This window comes from Leptidea sinapis, chromosome 31 (assembly GCF_905404315.1).
Source record: "Leptidea sinapis chromosome 31, ilLepSina1.1, whole genome shotgun sequence".
NCBI lineage: Eukaryota > Metazoa > Arthropoda > Insecta > Lepidoptera > Pieridae > Leptidea > Leptidea sinapis.
The window spans coordinates 1581632-1602514 of NC_066295.1; the positions used below are offsets into that span (position 1 = coordinate 1581632).

At 36.3% G+C, this 20883-nt stretch overlaps 1 protein-coding gene across 1 annotated transcript in view; it reads right to left on the reverse strand.

Annotated features, from left to right (window-relative positions):
- LOC126974162 (clathrin heavy chain) overlaps positions 1–20883 on the reverse strand; it is a 52873-nt gene that overhangs the window by 21475 nt on the left and 10515 nt on the right. Inside the window, exons 4-10 of the mRNA XM_050821596.1 lie at positions 18413–18670; positions 17250–17438; positions 13997–14251; positions 13264–13460; positions 12453–12633; positions 3740–3933; positions 2514–2740 (exon numbers count right to left, since the gene is read on the reverse strand). Of these exons, the coding sequence (XP_050677553.1) occupies positions 2514–2740; positions 3740–3933; positions 12453–12633; positions 13264–13460; positions 13997–14251; positions 17250–17438; positions 18413–18670 (1501 nt within the window). The remainder of the gene's footprint in view (positions 1–2513; positions 2741–3739; positions 3934–12452; positions 12634–13263; positions 13461–13996; positions 14252–17249; positions 17439–18412; positions 18671–20883) is intronic.

The window sequence follows — 20883 nt, forward strand, 5'->3', positions numbered from 1 at the left end:
CTGTGGAATGAGCTTCCTTGTGCGGTGTTTCCGGGACGATACGACATGGGTACCTTCAAGAAAAGCGCGTACACCTTCCTTAAAGACCGGCAACGCTCTTGTGATTCCTCTGGTGTTGCAGGAGAGTGTGGGCGGCGGTGATCACTTAACACCAGGTGACCCGTACGCTCGTTTGTCCTCCTATTCCATACAAAAAAAAAAAAAAAAACCATAGTTCAATCTATTTCTTCTAAATGAACTGTGTGTAGTATTATTAAATCATAAATCCAGTTTTAATAATTGAAGTAGTATAATTAATGTTCAAATTTAGTTACACGTCCATTATGAAGATATTCACATTTCAATTTCACACCCAATATGATACATACATACAAACATACATAAATAAAATCACGCGTCTTTCCCGTAGTGGTAGGCAGAGACCACTTCATTCCACTTGCTAAGATCCTTACATACTTGTTTCGCTTCGTCCACCCAATATGATAAGCACAGATAATATTACAAGAACCTGACATTTGTCTTAGCCAAAGATTAATAATTATATAAACAACTATATCTTACAACACTGTGAATATTGAGTTCTTTCAAAAAAATAAAACTTTTTAATTTTAATTCTATAATACATTCATAATATTAATATAACTTCGGTGACAATATCTAGTCTCTATTTGCCAGTGTCAAAATGTAAATAGTTTTATTTTTAATATGTTTTCGCTTTTCGAAATCATATGTACGTAATATACGTACGGCAATTTATAAGATCGACAACGCTCTTGTGACTACTCTGGCGTTACAAGAGAGTGCTGGGCTGCGGTGACAGCCTAGTGCAACTCTCAAAGAAAAAAGCGATTCACTCGATTGTATGAAACGTGCAGTCATTGAAAGATTGACAGATGACGGCTATACTCTTGTGAAAAAACGGAGACAGCCGAAATCCACTACGTTTTAAGCAACTGTTCGCTTTCATACCTTCGTGGCCAATCGTCATACTGTAATTACTACTATTTCAAACTTATGTCAAATAACTGCACGTATCATACTAAACTAAATTTCAATTTTTACTTAGGTCCGCCTCTTATTACATAGTATTTTAATCCTCATTGTGCGATGATCACATATCATCAGTTGACCCGTATATGCTCGTTTGTTCTTCTATACCATAAAAAATCAGTTAATGATTTATATAATTAAATGCGCGTATAAAACACAGTACACATAAGTGCGCACATTATGATATAAGCCTTATTTTACAATGCCGCTAGGTGCGACGATTGTCATTAATTATCAGCTCTTACCCAAGAGTTATTTATTATAAGGCTATTGAAAACTAGTGCTACCGGGCGCACAATAATTATTGAGTTATAAATTGTATTTTTACATTGTTTTATTTTGTTTAGTATGAATTTTAATATTTTATTGTAAGTATTAAAAGTGACGAGCAAGCCGTTCGCTTGCTGATAATTGATACGCCCTGTCCACTATTGTAGTGGAATTCTTGAAAACACAAAATCTGAGCGGCATTGTGATTTCACAACCAGATTGATTACTAATCCATTATTTTGCAAACCGTCATTTCCTAATTTTTCTTTCTATGGCTAAAATTGTACTATTTGTAACCAATAGCAGCCAAGTTATGCAAAATACAGTTTGGCTGTGTTATTATAATAATATTAAGTTGAAATATTTGTTGAATAATTTTTCCTATACATAGTATAATGGCAAGTCTCATTAGCCTAGTAATTTAACTCGCTACAGCACTCTTATTATGAATTATCTTAATTATATATAAATCCAGTGTCCTGATGTTTGTTTCCACTGAACTCCTAAACTAATGAACGGATTTTAAATCACCATTACTTCATGGAGTGCAGTATAGTCCAACTTAAGAGAATAGATAGTTTTTATTTCGTTTTGGAACCCATCATTATTATTTATTTCCAATGTTTGTTTTGTATCTACATATAGAGAATTTACTGACGCATGGTTTGACAGTTCTGCTGTGAAACAAATTCAATATTGACAGGGAGCATAATTTACGGAATATTTCTTGATGTTATGAGATATTATTGACAAATTCGTTAAAAACAGTTATTTTATTTATTATGTACAGAACAACGTCTGTCGGGTCACCTAGTTTTTATATTATACTAGCGGACCCTACAGATGTTGTCCTGTACACAGTTAGGAGGAGATCACTAACATACGTAGGAGAATTATATGTCGACTGTATTGAGAATCTAAACTAATCTCAAATTCACTGGAACACTCTAAAAAAATCATCAAAATAGGTCCAGCCATTTAGGAGGAGTTCACTGTCAACACACTTACAGAAGAATAATATAATTACATAGACACAAGATAAATGCGGCAGGTGTTGCTGCGATTGGGTCGAAGATGTCAAAATTATCCAAATCATAACTTTGTGTTTGTTTACAATGTTACAGTTGGATAATGTTTGTCTAGTTCGCTAGCTTCTTACGTCATTGTAATGAAGTTTTAGTAACATTACTCACCGTGTCTGGAGGGGACCTTCCTCAGGTCGGTTGTTCTTGAGAGCGTCGAGGAGGAAGGCGGTACATTGCTGCACCATGTTCTGTTCCATGAACACGTCCACGATCTGGTTGATGTCGGCGAGAGGGGGGTCCTCGGCGACAAGCATCCCGGCGAAACCAGCGCCTTGCTCGGGACTCGTGCGCATCACGGAGCGCAGCAGGAAGATGTAATCTGGCGAGTAGCCGACCTGCAGGGAGAACGTTACAACGAATAAAGTATTTCCCTTATAATAACACATTGTTTCAAATGGATCAAGTAGCTTTTGCAATCAATGACTAGCTGGCTAATTCACGTTGGTATTTTGATCAGTCATGAAAGTACAAATACGTGGAATACCTTACGATAAATAATAAATGACATACTTATGATAAATGATATTTATTTCAGTAAATAGATCTTTTCACACACTTTTAAACGTCATTATTATTACTAGATGAAACCGGCATTATCCAGTTTAGCTGTCTTAGGGCTGCTAATAGTGATTGACTTGGTTTTGTTGTAAAACAAAATGTGGTGTAATGGAAGACAGAATTATTTTTTTTTATTAAAAAAAACAAGCAGATGGCAGCCTGCATATTAAGCGGATTTATCTAAACATAAACAACATCAAATGATTGATAGTACATTCCTAATGACATATAGTACAGTGTATCGCGATACGACCACGAACAAATCGCACTGCACCTTTCTACCTATCAGACCGAAACACATCAATACAAGCCTATTAATGTTGGCAAACTATCCCGGTCTAACACTGCATATACAATTAGGTCTACTGCTGAAAGTAAACAAGTGTCAGCTTTGTGTGTTAACAAGCTACCAACGTCATGAACTGCCATAAGATATCCCAATTAATAATTACATGTATTTAACTACTGTTAATATTTAAATAATATTTAATATAGTTATAACTATAATTAGAACTTTATAACTATAATTACTAACTAGTTGGCACTGCTGTAGTGCCTAAACTAACAGTTGGCAGCATTATAACGGTAGACGGTCGTGCCCTATATAAGCCAGAGCGCTAAGTTCGATTGAACATTACTTATTGTGAATTGTAAGGAGTAACGCTGCCCGAATTGCATTGAATTATTATAAATTATTGGTGTAAACTGTAAAATACAGATATGTCAATTTTAAGTATGTTTAAATTACCAACCCCTTCTACACAAGTATAACAAACCTTCTTAGCGTAAAGTACAATCTTCTGGAACTGGCCCGTTTCGGCAAACGACTGTATCACTTTACTGGCGATGTTAGCGCGAAGGTACACAGACAACGCGAGGGTTGGGTCCACCTGCTTCACGAGGTCACCCAGCTCCTCCGAACTCTCCAGCTTATCCTCCTTCAGCCATTTCTCGAGGAGTTGCTTTCGTCCTAAGTAAAATCAAATAATCCAATTTTATTATACACATACATAAGTATGGAAAGGTGGTAGTGACGCATGAAGCCACAACTTGAGAGTTGAACAAGACATATCAAGATTTAGGAACGTGACGTCATTCGAACGGTTGGCTCAGTGGAAGAACGGTCACACGGAACGCGAGAGGTGACAGGTTCGAGTTCTGCATAATTAATAAAGCTTGGTTTCAAATTTGATTAGTGTGATTAATCCCAGAAGTGAGGGTTTTGAGCAGGTTATCAACTGTAAAATAGATCCTGTAGATGAAGCCACAACCTGAATGTTGAACAAGACATATCAAGATTTAGGAACGTGACGTCACTCGAACGGTTGGCTCAGTGGAAGAACGGTCACACGGAACGCGAGAGGTGACAAGTTCGAGTTCTGCATAATTAATAAAGTTTGGTTTCAAATTTAATTACTTAGTGTAATTAATCCCAGAAGTGAGGGTTTTGAGCAGGTTATCAACAGTAAAATAGATCCTGTAGATGAAGCCACAACCTGAATGTTGAACAAGACATATCAAGATTTAGGAACGTGACGTCACTCGAACGGTTGGCTCAGTGGAAGAACGGTCACACGGAACGCGAGAGGTGACAGGTTCGAGTTCTGCATAATTAATAAAGTTTGGTTTCAAATTTAATTACTTAGTGTAATTAATCCCAGAAGTGAGGGTTTTGAGCAGGTTATCAACAGTAAAATAGATCCTGTAGATGAAGCCACAACCTGAATGTTGAAAAAGTCATATCAAGGTTTATGAACGTGACGTCACTCCAACGGTTGGCTTATTTTACTTTACTTCCCTTTTACGTCATTCCAGCTAAATGACGTCCGTGTAGTAAGTAGATTAGAATATTTTGTTATTTCTATCGATTGTCGAATAAAGTTACATACTAAATCGGTTCTTTTGCGTACATCACGCCACTATTCAACTTGCTTGACAGGCGGTACATATAGTATTATAATAAATCACTACTCAGTCCATTAGCAAGAGCCTGTATCACAGATTATAATTATTAAAACAATTTATAGGTACTTTATTAACTATTAGAACACAAATATTTTTAATAACAACTACTAAAAAATTTATTGGCATGGCGGCAATATTGTTATTAGCAGAGAGCGTACAATTCATGCCCGTTTGCCGCCAACATCTTGACTGTTGCTTCTCAATATATTCTTGATAATGTAATGTATGTTTATAGGCACAAAAGTGAATTTGCCAGAAACTGTCATAACCATAATGTAAACAGCAGGAACAGACATAAGCTTATAATGCCTACTACTCGACTACTAAGTCGATTTAGCAAGTCTTTTGTGGGGCGATGTATATGCTTTTACAACAGGATCCCAGAAAATGTACAAAGCAAAAGTATTACGTTATTCAAAAGAATTGTTAAAAAACGTTTGTGTGGTAAAGGTTACTATAACATAAATGACTTTCTTAATGATACCACAGATTGGGAATGGGGCGACCGCCCTCAGGCTATTAAATAATAAGTTTAATTGTACAATGTTACTTTAATTGTAAAACATATTTTTGATAAAAAAAAGCCCGCTGAGTTTGTTGCGCCCATTCTTCTCAGGCCTGAGGCATTCATTTTGGAATGGGTGGTAGTTTTTTTGACTTTCAATAAGTGATTTCACATCCTATTTTGAATAAAAATATTTGAATTTGAATCTACGAAACCACTGTTTTCTGAGTGATTCCCTGAGCAGCGAATTTAAATTTTAATTTCGTCATAATGACGTATTAATAGAAACACACAGGATGTTTCAAAAAAACGTAGTGACAGATAGTCTATCAACGTTTGATTCTGACATAACAGTTGCTGAAATATAAAAAATAAGTATTTAATGGGATGGAAACAAAATTCTTTATTGCTCTTTTCAAACTTGTTGACCACTAAGAAAACGAAACTGAGTGATAGTACTTAATGTCATATTACACAATGAAGCATTTTGTTTCCAACTAGGGTTTGTTCCCGGGAATTCTCGTCCCGGGAATTCCCGGGAAATCGGTCGGTCTCGTACCCGGGAAATTCAGCTCGAGAAAAGTCGAGACATCGAGAAGTTTAAATAAACATTTTTACGCTTAGCTTTCTTTGTAAATGCGAGGCGGCAGCGGCATCCTTTGACAGCACGGCTCGTGTCTGTCGGTATCCTTAGTTTTTGCCGACAAACGCAAGCGCGACGCGACCCCAGTTGTATTTTGTTCATTCGTGTTTCAACTCCCGCCGTGTTCGGATCGGTCGGATCATAAACCCAGCATAGTGAGTGTATTTACTATTTAGTGACGCACGAGTAATAGAATCGCAGAACAAACAGGTAAGTATTGTTATTATTTATTTAAATAGTTCAAGTGTTTGTTTTGTTTTGTATTACCAAAATAATATTTTTGATTAAAATGAATAGGTATGTTAAAGAAATAAAACTTTTGTTTTTAATCAAATAAGAGAATTGTTAGTGCATAGTATCGACGACCCTTTGGCTCTTCAGTTAGTAGAATCTCTTAAAATGAAAATATCAGATCGTCGGAATACACCTCTAATATCGCTGCTACGCTACCTAAACAGCCCCGATAATTTTATTCTCAAAAAGAGTGCTTATTTTACCGATAATAGCAAGACATTTTTAATTGGATACGCTGAAGACTTATTCAATCGTCTATACCCCACTGTTCCCACTACTACAGCACCTTCGACAGGAAATAATTCAGAAGTTGTCGAAGCATGCGTAAGCGAATCAGAAACTGAACAAGACAGCTTTGCAGCTCAATTAGAGAGAGCAATAAAAGGTGTTTCGAGAAATGGTGAATCAACTAATGCTGTGGTGCTTTCCAAATCAATTATAAAAAAAGAGTTTTTGCTATTTGAAAAAACAGGCAAGAGGACCCCTAATCTGGAAACACTATACAAAGCATTAATTTCATTCAAGCCGACTTCAACACAAAATGAAAGGGTATTTTCCATATCGGGAAATGTGGTCAGTAAGATTAGGAGCCGGCTGTCTGATAAATCTATTAATGCTTTGGTTTATCTTAAGGCATATTTCATAAGAATTAATAAGCAGGCTTAAAGACAGTTATATTTTTCGTATTAATAGTAGATAGATATCTCTTATTTAATTACATTAAAACTGCCAAAAATTGTGATACCATACCACCCACATAGTGAGATTAGTGAGTGATCTTTAGTTATGATGAGAAAAATTATGATTGTTTTAGTTAAGAATTAAGATGTTTGTTTTAAGCTGATTGTTAACAGAGATTTTGTTTTTTATTAAATTAGTGAGATTAGTTATAATAAGAAGAAGTATGATTGTTTTTAGTTAAGATGTTTGTTTTAAGCTGATTGTTAACAGAGATTTTGTTTTTTATTACAGATTAGTGAGATGAGATTAGTTATGATAAGAAGAAGAAGTATGATTGTTTTTAGTTAGCAATTTTGTTTTGAGCTGATTTTTTATTGAGAACTTGTTTTTTTTGTTAAAAATTATGTTGATTTTTTTCATGTAAAATAAACACAGTTAAATTAAAGACTCTTTTTTATTAATTAAACAAAAATTTAGACGTATTTTATTTTTTCTCGACAACCCGAGAAGACCCGAGAAATCAGGCTCGAGAAGTCTCGACACCCGAGAACTAAAAAACCTCGAGAAATCGGAAACCCTATTTCCAACCCATTAAATACTTATTTTTTAGATTTCAGAAACTACTACGTCAGTTATAAATTATAACTAATTAATTTATCTCTAAATAACACGCATAATTAAATGAAGAGATAGTCATTAAAACCACCAATTCGTTTTTTTATATCCTGTATGTAGCTTGGCGTCATACGCCTGTCATCGGCATGAAATGTACGCTCCCTGGTTATTAGGCATCATGGTTTATTATTAATATCCGGACGACCGAGCCTTACTCGGATTTTTAAGAATGTACAAAACTTGAACAAAAAAAAAACTAATAGGGCATCTGGATTCTAACCGGGGTCTTCTGCTTTCCGGATCACCCAATGTCCCATCTGAGCTATAATAGTCTTGTATATAGTGGCGAAATTTACCTTTGTATTCTAATGTTATTGTAGCTGTTTCTCATTCAAACATGGATAAAACCATTTTTTTTCAATTGAAACCTAGCTAGATCGATTTATCACCCCCGAAATCCCCTGCATACTTAATTTTATGAAAATCGTTGGAGCCGTTTCCGAGATTCAGATTATGTATACATATATATATATATATATACAAGAATTGCTCGTTTAAAGATATAAGATTTGTTTTTTAAAATTTCGATAGCCCAAGTATTTCCATAGTCTCGACCCGTGTGTGAGGTAATCACCGGACAACGACACCGATATTAGAATAATATAAACATTAGCATTCTATTGTACTTCCGTGGCTCAAGTTCAAGAGAACATTTGATAAAAAGTTGAATGGCCAAATGGACGATAAGATAAAACTGCATTGTATTATGAATAACGTGAGCTCTAGCGTTATTTTACTTCATTATTATATAGTTATTGTTTAACGTATTCTTTAACGCTAAAAATAGCTAATTACGCGATAGTTGAGACCAAATTCAATAGAATTTTAGTATGTATGTATAAAGAAGGACATTTTTTATGCTTGCCACCTGATAGTAAGGAAGATACTAGCTGACCCTACAGATGTTGTTCTGTACATAACAAATAAAATACTTTTTTTTATGAATTTCTCAATAATATTAAATAACATCAAGGATTTTTTTCGTAAAATATGCAAACCGTGCATCATTAAATTCTCTCTTGTCCATACAAAACAAATATTGGAAATAATGGATTTTTTTGGCATCGTACTCCTAAAGACTTGTTTTATTAAATTTAATTACATTTATAGCCGTTGTTATCGTAAAATATTATTAAAACTAACATTTTAAGTAATTTATTTCCGTTTTTTTGTAATTACTTGTAGTATTGACCCTTGATTGTGAAAAAAAAAAGTATGGCGCTACAGCTGCCCATTATCTTAAAAACATGGCTAGTTTGTGTAGATTCTAAAAAGGTATGATAGTGGGTACCTTAGCAAATAATATTAGCTCCAGGAGCAAAAGAACTAAGCTAGGTCGGGATTTCAATTTCTCAAGTAATGTAATAATTTTCGTGATTCAAGCTATAACACACCAAGACATGATTTTATTCCATTAAGAATGCAATTTTAATCTTAATAGTATCTAATCATCTGTTAATTTGCATTCGTAAAAAATACATGCGACTATGTGTAACCAGTTACTACAAGTTTATTCCAAATTCAAAGGGATCTTCATGTAAAAATAACAACAAAGACGGTTATACAAAGGCCTCCTTGCGTGTGAGAAGGACAGCGCATCAGCTTTGGTTTTTTATCCTTAAGGCGCGAATCTCTCCCGTGTGTGATTTTGACTATCGCATGCGTACGTTTGTTTTTTGTGTATTTACATTTAACCGTTTTTGCTTTCTTACTGGACTTTGATTTGCCTCCTGTTTTGAACTTGTTAACGTGTGACCCTGACAACTGTGCTCTATTAACGGACTTTGAGTTTTCTTTTGTTTATTTGTGGGAGTAATGCCTCAACAATACACTCCGGCCGAATATGCAAACATGCATTTCATTTACGGTGAATGCAACGACAACGCTACTAGAGCAGCTGCAGTTTATCGTGAAAGATACCCAAATGCTCGGCATCCCGACTACAGAGTGTTCATTAGGGTGCACAGTGCATTCTCAGAAGGAAGATTTCCTGGCAGCGGTATTGGCGGAGCCAGAGAAGGACGACCTCAACGACACAATCCAGCTGAAGTGTTGGAATTAGTGGAGGAAGACCCTGGTACGTCCATAAGTGCCATTTCGCGTCGTACTGGTATACCTAAAAAATCAGTGCACCAAATTTTAAAAAGGCACGAACTCTACCTTTATCATTAACAAAGGGTTCAAACATTATTGTCAAGGGACTCGGAATTAAGAGTTACATTTTGTCGTTCAATGCTACGAAAAATTAGAGAAAATCCAAATTTCTTTAACAAAATTTTATGGAGTGACGAGTCAACGTGCCGAAAAGATGGATTTTTGAATCTCCACAACTTACACAGCTGGTAGCTACGAAACCCCAGACTGATACGCGCCGACAGATCGCAGTATCAATTTAAAATTAATTTATGGACTGGTATTATTGGTGGGCAAATCATAGGTCCTTATGAGTTGCCAGCGACAATAAACGCGGAAATCTACTTAAATTTTCTAGAAAGTACGTTACCCAGGTTACTGCAAGATGTGCCACTAGAGACTCGAAACATGATTTGGTTACAGAATGATGGATGTCCTGCGCATTACGCTGTTTCTGTGCGGAACCATTTAAACAATGAGTACCCCGGTCGGTGGATAGGGCGTTTGGGTCCAATTTTATGGCCACCACGATCGCCAGACCTAAACCCATTGGACTTCTTTTACTGGGGTTGTATGAAAGAGAAAGTATAAAGCCGAGAAATAAATACAATAGAAGAGTTGCGAGCGCGTATTCAAGAAGCGGCTCGTAAAATTGAAGAAGCTGACCATGGACGCCGGATTAAAAGATCCTTCATTAGGAGACGCATTATTAGGCAGCAAGGACATTTTGAACATTTAGTGTAATCGAAGCAATAAATGTTGTGACCAGAAATAACCTTGTTTTTTATTGTAATGCTTCTCTTACTAACAATAAATATCAATGTCTTTCTCACACGCAAGGAGGCCTTTGTATAACCGTCTTTGTTGTTATTTTTACATGAAGATCCCTTTTAATTTGGAATAAACTTGTAGTAACTGGTTACACATAGTCGCATGTATTTATTACGAATGCAAATTAACAGATGATTAGATACTATTTAGATTAAAATTGCATTCTTAATGGAATAAAATCATGTCTTGGTGTGTTATAGCTTGAATCACGAAAATTATTACATTACTTGAGAAATTGAAATCCCGACCTAGCTTAGTTCTTTTGCTCCTGGAGCTAATATTATTTGCTAAGGTACCCACTATCATACCTTTTTAGAATCTACACAAACTAGCCATGTTTTTAAGATAATGGGCAGCTGTAGCACCATACTTTTTTTTTCACAATCAAGGGTCAATACTACAAGTAATTACAAAAAAACGGAAATAAATTACTTAAAATGTTAGTTTTAATAATATTTTACGATAACAACGGCTATAAATGTAATTAAATTTAATAAAACAAGTCTTTAGGAGTACGATGCCAAAAAAAATACACAAAAATACCTAATTTTAAAGAAATGGCAACCGATTGAATGATCAAAGGAGCAAAAATTTTGAAAAAAAACTAAAAGTATGCATCATTTTTACACTGTTGGTAAAACTGACGTAAAAACTAGATTTTATTGTAGCCTGACATCGGGGTTACCTCCACTTATAGGATTATCCATTATTTACTACAGACCCTGTATATAAAGTAGATATAAGATATAGGTATATTATACCCAGTTAGGTTAGCGCAAAATTATAAGGATTCATTTGGAAGGAAGAATTCATTAGGAATTTAATTTGTTTTTATTTCACAACATCAAATTTATAAGTAGTTTAGAGGTTAGATGCCAATTTTAGCTTATTTCACGTGTTTTCCAATGCACATTAGTATCATTCACCACTTCGATCCGTGTGATCACATCATAGGAGCGCAACACTGGTGCCGTTTTTATACTTGTGAACATTTGAGATACGAAAATATGTTGAAAATGTGTTGAAAGGCTATTATAACCCTTCAGAGGTCTCGAAACAGTAGCAGAAAAAACAACTATACAACTTTGTAAAACAGCACCCAAAGACACTCTCAAAGGTTTGATAAAATATCTGAGCTCCTCTCTTTAAACAAAAACATGATAGAAGTTTTTTATTTTTTTTATGAAAATAAGGGACGAGACGAGCAGGACGTTCAGCTGATGGTAATTGATACGCCCTACCCATTACAATGCAGTGCCGCTCAGGATTCTTGAAAAACCCAAAAATTCTGAGTGGCACTACAATTGCGCTCGTTACCTTGAGACATAAGATGTTAAGTCTCATTTGCCAGTAATTTCACTAGCTACGGCGCCCTTCAGACCGTAACACAGTAATGTTTACACATTACTGCTTCACTGAAGAAATAGGCGCCGTTGTGGTACCCATAATTTAGCCGGCTTCCTGTGTAGTGGTAGAAGTATTCAATTACTGGGCTCTGCAGACTAAACAAATCCTTATTCAGGTAAAATAACGCTCAATGCCCAGCTATAGATTCTGTAGTGACAAAGAGGTGGGCATGGCATGGGAGGCACCATGCATCACGGACACCGAAAAACAGGAAGCATCTGAGAGGACATGAACTCCCAACGGAAAGAGAAGTTGGTTGGGGGAGATGCTATGGGATGGGAAAAGCGCTAAGGTCTAGGTGTCCTTCGGGATATTTCTCTGATCCATATACAAATAACAAATAGATATTAAATACCTTGCAAGAGGACAGGTCTGCACAACTCGAGTGACTCAAACTTGTTGAGCTGAGCCTGGTCCAGCAGGATACCGAAGTACTGCAGCAATGGAGATGTTTGTCCGGGCTGGGTGGGCACCTGCTGGAACTGCTGTATCGTCTGTGGCGTGCGTAAAATGCCACGTGGAGCCATCGCTGCAACCTGTAGAGTATAAGCATCAGTGTTAAGTGAGTCGTTTCTTTAGGGACGAAAAAAAGGAGAAGGTTCTTAAGTTGTTCTAAATGTCTTTTAATCCCAAACTAGTGGCTTTTATAAATAAGATAAGTATATTAAATAACCTGGTGAGGGTAGTCACTCCAATCCCAAGCTTTTGTTTATGACAATAAGGGACGAGACATATGTCGCCCTTCGGACCGAAACACAACAATGCTTACACAATACTTCACGGAAGAAAGGCTGTTGTGGTACCCGTAATCATGCCAGCATCCTGTGCAAATGAGCCCACATTCTCTTGCACCACCAGAGGAATCACTTGAGCCTGGAACATCTCTACTCTTTATATGCCCCGGAGAAACAGTTTAAAAGCTGCATATATGATCACCCCTGTCTCCCAAAAGGATGCACTGAATATATCCTCCGATGAATTGACTTTTTTATGCAAGCTATCTCGGTGATATTGACCTTGCCCCTTTTCAATATTCCCTAATTAGACTTCTGACCTTTCCAAACATTCCATCTACATTTAATTTATAAATTTATGCAGCCGTTCCTGCCATATCTCTCTCTACTTCAAAGCATCTGAAACATTCCGACACAATTCAAATATTTTACCTTAGCAGCCTCTCCATATTGTCCATTAGTAAACAGCATGTTAAACTTCCTCACAAACAATTCCTCAGCTCCGGCTAAATTGTTTCTCACAGCCATGCGCAGTGCTAGCTCTGGGTTCTGCAGCACTGTGTTGATGTATGGCACTATGGAGTTCTCTTCCACTGTCACTGACAGCACTTGACCCTTTCGGTTTACACCTGCAAAAATCATATTAGTTTAAAAGAATCGCACTACTTCCTGAAAAGTCCTATTCCAGACAAATCACTACTATTCTGTCTGACTGAGATTGCTAGTCCTTTGAATTGAGCTGGATTATAAGTACTTTTAGGATTGATCTTGTTTGGTGGACATTTGAATAAATGGTTCAATTTACGATTAAAATTTAAGAAGTCTTTAAGAGACACTAAGAATGCTTTCGCACTACGTTCGATCCGTATCCGTGAAAACACGGTCCGGAGTAGCCGTAAAACTATTTCTATGGTAGTTTACGCACTAGATCCGGATTCCGTCATCCGATTTCTTTCCGTCAACCGTAGAAATAGTTCGACTACTTCGGACCGTGTTTTCACGGATACGGATCGGACGTAGAACGGAAGCGCTCTAAGGCATAAATTCATAAGTAATCATGTTATTAGAGTGGTAATACGATGAGTAATATAATGAATTGCGATGCTCCCATCACTCATGTATGGAACTGACTATTTTGTAACAGAAATAATAAAAACAAACTCACCAATAATCCCGCCGGTGGACTCATGTGGAGCCGTCACGAATATGGTGTCAGAAGAGATTCTGTTCATATAGATGCACGTCCCAGTCTCGATGTCGTACATGTGTATGTAGCCGTACTTGGTGATCAGGTAGATCACGTCGTACTTGGGGGACACTTGCATGGCAACCGGGAAGTCGTTCTGCGCTTCAGCGGGGAAGAAAACGTCCACAGCCTTCTTAGGGAATGGCTGATTCCCAGCCGGGGTTTGACCGACCTCTGCAAAAAACAAAAGGCTTAGGTACATATTCCAGAAGACATAAATCCATTTCAAGGGAAGGCTGTATGTTTACATAGAGTTATGAAGATAGTGACAGCAACAAAATAGATGCCTCCGGAATATAGTCTGCAATTACTTTATTTATGGACTGCGGAATTGCGATTCTAAGTGTTTTGACTTATCTGGTCAATTTGTCATTCGAAACAAGTAGGCATTTACCGGGATGTGTTGAAAGAGTCACGCACAATACCATTTTTAAAAAAAGGAGATAAATGAGATATATCTATAAAGTTTTCGTACTTAAGACTAATGATTTACTGTTTAAAATTTAATATAATTTCACCAAATCAATGTGGATTTCAAAAGGGTAAATCCACTGCCCTTGCCATTTTTAACCTATTGAAGTCAGTAATTGAGAATTTTGATTGCAAAAACCAGGCAACTGTTCTATATCTTGATATATTGAAAGCTTTCGATTTTGTAAATCACGATATTTTATTAGGAAAAATGGAAAGGTATGGTAAGGCCTTGCTTTATCTTGGTTTAAATCATATTTAATTGGACGCAGGCAATGTGCGCAAATAAACGGGTAAATATAAAGCAAGAAGTAATAACTCATCAGTCTTCCTATTCCAACTATAAAAGTGGGTCCTTTGTTATTAATTAATTATATTAAAGACTTTCAAAAAACAATTCAACACCGTTGCTTTATGTTTGCTGATGATATATCGATTCTCATGCCCTCTAATACTGATAATTTAAATTATGAACTAGTTGTGAATTTATTATAAGCGAAGTTTATGCAATTTTGTGTAAAAGGAGGTTGACAAACTGATGTAAATATTAATTATAATGGAATAAATATTAAAATAATTGACAGTTCTACATATTTATGTGTAATCTTAAATTAGGACCTTAATTTCTCTGATGACATTGATAATGTATGCTCTAGAATTTGTAGATTTGTATGTGTACTTAGAAGACTGAGACGAATGACGAATTCTTATGAGCTATCTTTAATGGCGTACCATGGATATGTCGCGTCAGTCCTCAATTATGGTCTTCTCATCTGAATGGCATGAAATGGCACAGGGGTGCATCAAGTATTTGTTGCTCAAAAAAAATGTAATCCTTCTATATGTGGAGTTGGTATGACCTTTTCATGTTGAAATTTAAAAGAATTGTTAAAAAACGTTTGTGTGGGAAAGGTTATTATAGCATAAACGATTTTCTTAATGACACCACGGACTGGGAATAAAGCGAACACCCTCAGGCTCTTTAATTATAAATGTTTATTGTACGATATTACATTGTAATCCATATTTTATATTAAAAAAAAAAAGCCCGCTGAGTTTCTTGCGCCCATTCTTCTCAGGTCTGAGGCAGTCTCTTTTGAATGGGTGGTAGATTTTGACGTTCAATAAGTGATTTTAAATCCTATTTTGAATAAAAATATTTGAATTTGAATTTTGAATTTGAATTTACACAAAATGTAATTATTAATAAAATATGTTATTAATATGACCATTTCAAATTGAATAAATAATACAAAAATTGCGGATACTAAAATTTATAGAGTAATTCAACCGTTCTCGTCGACTTCCTATTTCTCAGGCGGCCATTTGCATTATTTCTACCCATAAGATACATAATAGCTTTAAGGGTAAATGTATACACTTCTACAATAAAGTCCCAGCCACTGTTCAGGCATTATCTATAAATAAATTTTCAATGTTTTATAAAAAAAAATGGCTCTGTCGTAAATCCTATTACTCCACTGCTGAATATCGAAATGATCGGACAGCTTGGGACTAGATTGTGATTATTTTATAGCGATAGAAATGACTGTACAATGTATTGTATATTTTTATTGAAAAGAGCGCAAAACAAGAATGCTGGGAGAGTTTCTTGCGCCGCTTCTTCTCTCTCAGAGCGCCATTTGTTTCCGAAGCGGTCGTAGTATCTAGTAGTATAAGAAATGACATCAAAAAGAATTCTAAAGGAATCAATTTTGAGAAAATAAATGCCTTTTATAAACAATCAACAGAATGACTTAAATTACTTGGGAGTAAAAAAATCCTGTTGAATAGTAAATCACATATAATTATTTTAATAATATTTATTAAGATATATAGTTAGATAGTTATATAGAATATATCTATACAACTTGAAACGATAATGACAACGACAGCCTAGAAGGTGTCGTTGAGATTATCGTAAAAGTGACGTTTGATTATTTGTCAAATTCGAATATTCGTCTCTGACATTTTCAACTAAGAGTAGGGTTAGGACCGATAATATCGAAAAATGTTTCGTTCATTCAATCATCGTTTCGACATTGAATACGATGTAACTAAGAGTAGGATTCGACACGACTAATGCCACGATATATCGAATATCGATTTTAGGAGTAAGCCCCCAGCCCCCAGCCGCCTTAAAAATTTGTCCTGCGCGCACACGCATTAACATTACCAACATGTTATATAAATTACATAATACAGCCCTTTTGTGAAACAATATATTTTAATTCAAGACCACCAGAAGCCACAAGAAGAGCTTGATATTCAACATCATTTGAATTCAAAGGGCTTTGAAAAACTTGAATCCTCGTTCCACCCGATTTTTGCATGGAAATATAATTAATTAATAAAAGCCGAATAGAATACCCTAAAATAAATTTAAGATTTCATTTCATTAAAGACTAATTTACCGGTTTTTCTTTTGATATCAGCGATGAATGGACGAGCATGGGAAAGTAGATCGAATTATATTCTACTAGCTGTGGCCGCTTCGAAAGCGTTGACTTAAATCATTTCCCTATGTTAATATATTTTTAAAATTACAAAATAATAAACAGACATATTGAAGCGAATTCAAATTTAAAACATAATTTCAAATCGGTGAACGTCAGAAAATATCGATAGCTCCATTGCCTACATTTTTGGAATCCACACAACAATTTGAAACATTTGAAGGAATATTACAGTATTTACTTACCAATAATATGCAGTTTCCCGCCTTGAGCAGTTCGTACGGCGAAGCAGAAGAGCGTGGAAGGCTCAGCGTTACCTTCGGCTTTGAAGGTGGCGAACGATGCCGCATGACCCTCGATGGGCTGCGAGCACTTACGCTCCACGGAGTACAGTTGCATGGCGCCCACTACGCGGTTCTGTTGTGCTGATATACCTGGATATCACAATACTACTATTTGTATTCAATGTTTTTTATTACATACACAGCACAACTGATGAGATGTGAAAACCAGCCGCCCATGCATGTCCGCAATACCAGAAGTCAGAGTTTTCTTTTTTTTTTATGACGGTAAACAGTGATCTTACTAGCTAACACAACATAAATAAGTGATACTAAAATATATACCACCAGCATCATATCCACCACAGATTAAACTTACAAATCTTGAGAAAGGGCAGCTACATAGAATTACTATTCTATGATAAAAGGGTCAACATTTATAAATAAAAAATAAATACAAAAAAGAAGGATAAAAGTAAGAATATAAATTTCAAATTCTGTGATCGTCTTACTTTTTAAATACGTAAACGCAATGGTAAGTTATTTCAAAGCTTTCATTTGTTTCTTGAACATTCCATCTGACGAGTACATAATAACAATATAATTAAAATTTGCATTATACGCTTGAGCTATTTGGTATAAGGGAGATCGTTTGCCCGTGTTTGTACGCCATAGTGCGGTAGCAAAAAGATTGAGCTCTACAATTATTGGAACCCCTTTAAGGTGACAGCAAGCTATGATAAGCACGATGGTACGGACCTTTTTGGGTTCAAGTATTTTAAAGAACGCAAACAGAATCTTAAGGTACATTTTTCCTAACGGATCGTTAGTTTATCGTGAGATGTTTTATGATAGAATGCAGTAAGGTGGGCAAGGAGCTGCTTTTTGCACTTAACTTCCAATGAAGTTAAGTGCCAGCCTTAATATCAGGGTCTAATAATTTATCATGACCAGATAAGGGACATTTGTACACTGTCAAATAAAACAATAATGACACAAATCTCTAATAGTTATTGTTCTACCTAAATAGTACATTTTGTAAAGGCAGTGTCTTCTTAACAACACCGAATTGTTATTAGTACTAGTAAAATTTTACTAAGCTAAGTTGTGTAGCTCACACCACTTACCGACTAACAACAACCATTGCTGCTTTGGATCAGTTCTGTAATTGATAATCTGGCACTCGGCGAGCGATGTATGGCGGTCGAACATCTTGACCGGCGTCGAGTCTCCCTCCATAGACCAATGGTACACGGACATCTTGGTGACGAGCGCGAGGGTATTCGGAGAAATCCATTTCCAGAAGACGACGTCCTCGGTCATGGTGTGCGCCTTCATTTTGGACTTCATCTCGATGTTAAATATTTGCAGGGTCTTTTGCGCGGCTAGAAAATAACAAAATAACAAGTTATATCAAATTTTATTTTAAACATATTATATACAGAAAAACAGAATTTACAATATATGTTAAATGTACATTATTTATAACTCCCAAAGATTGCAGACTAGCAAATTGTTAGAACATAATTTTTTATATCAATGTCAAACAATCGCTACCCTTACTCTCGGTCCAATACGAAACCCCCTTTAGAGTAATCGTTGCCGAATCAAAATTTCTTCATTAAAAATAAAAAATAACTAAACAATATGTTATGTTTTTAAAGTGATAACCCTCACTTTTAGGATTAATACACAAATAAAATTTGAAAAACAAAATTTTATGAACGATGCGGGACTCGAACCCACGACCTCCGGCGTCCCTGCCGGTGCTCTAACCAACTGAGCTAACCGTTCGAGTACCGCCTCGTTATAAAATTCTGTTTGCTTTGTTCAACTCTTAGGTTGTGGCTTCATCTACAGGATCTACTTTACATTTGATAAACTGCTCAACCCCAATATTTTTTTTTTATATGAGAGGGGGGCAAATGGGCAAGAGGCTCACGGGATGGGGAGAGGTGAGGCAACCGCCCATGGACATCCGCAACAACAGGTGTGGCAAGAAATGCGTTGCCAGCCTTTAAGGTGGGAGTATGCTTTTTTCTTGAAGGTCCCTAAGTCGTATCTGTTCGGGAAGACCGCTGCCGGTAGTTGATTCCACAAAGTGGCTGTGCGAGGCAAGAAATTTCGAAGAAAACGCGCGGTTGTGGAATGCCAGACGTCTACGTGGTGCGGATGGTACTTTGCACGTAATGTCCGATGGTGGAATTCGGCCGCTGGAATCAACCCGAACAGCTCCTCTGAGCACTCCCCGTGATAAATTCGGTAGAAGATGCAGAGAGAACCCACATCTCTACGCAATGCCAGGGAATCAAGCCGATCGGAGATGACTTGATCGTCGATGATTCGAGCCGCTCTTCGTTGTATGCGGTCAAATGGAAGAATCTGGTACTGGGGAGCACCCGCCCAGAGGTGAGAACAGTACTCCATGTGAGGCCGAATTTGCGCCTTATAAAGTTGCAGGCGGTGGCTTTTAGTGAAGTACTGTCTCGCCTTACTGAGTACACCAAGCTTTTTAGAGGCCAGTTTGGCCTTCTCTTCCAAGTGACCACGGAACTGAACGTTGCTCGATATATCGACGCCAAGTATGCCAATACAGGCTGTGGCAGTTAGAGGAGTGATCTCGAATCGAGGGGATACGACAAAGGGAGACTTTTTAGTGGTGAACGCACAAACTTGTGTCTTCTTGGGGTTGAATTGGACTAAATTTTGTCGGCCCCATTCCGAGACTTTGCAAAGCATAGTCTCGATTTCAGACACAAGTTTGATCCGGTTCTCGTCGACGCTATCCCGGGACATGTTGGCACGGCCGGTGTAGGAAGCATACCCCGTGCTGTCGTCTGCATAGCAATGAATATTGCTTATTTGCAGCATATCATTGATATATATATATATATATATATATATATATATATATATATATATATATATATATAATATTTGCATATTAGGAAATTTACTTTAGATGTCGCTCTTGTAAATCTAAACAATATGTTATGTTTTTAATGTGATAACCCTCACTTCTAGGATGAATACACAAAATATGAAAAACAAAATTTTTTGTTTGATTTCTTTTTTTCGTACAATTCATAAAAGATTCCGGCAAAGCCAGACCGTCTTGAATTATGTGATGATCTCCAAATGAAATTAACTGTAGATACTACATCAGATACAGATGGTTGAATGTTGAGTGATGAACTCAGGTAATATTTTTGGCCTGAATGTCACTTTAACATATTTATTTAACTTCTCTGCGATAGACAATATCTCAATCTAGAATATAATATACTTAGCAACACTGTTAATCAAATCACCTGGAATTGCCGAATACAAAGACTTTTGTGTCCTCCGTAATAAGATTAAAATTTAAATGTTAGAAAACTAAAATATTTAAACTTTTTTGAGTAAATAGTATATTCATTTTATCGGTTGCCTTTTTTTCATATGGTCTGAATAGCAGATGACCGGCGCCATAGATTTCCGAAAACCGGCACTGGCTGTTGCGTGGACATATGTGTAGGAAAGTCACAGATCAGTTTTACGTGAAAGTAACTTCCTTGAGAATCGCAATCTGGATGAATAGAAAAACATCCGGAGGGTG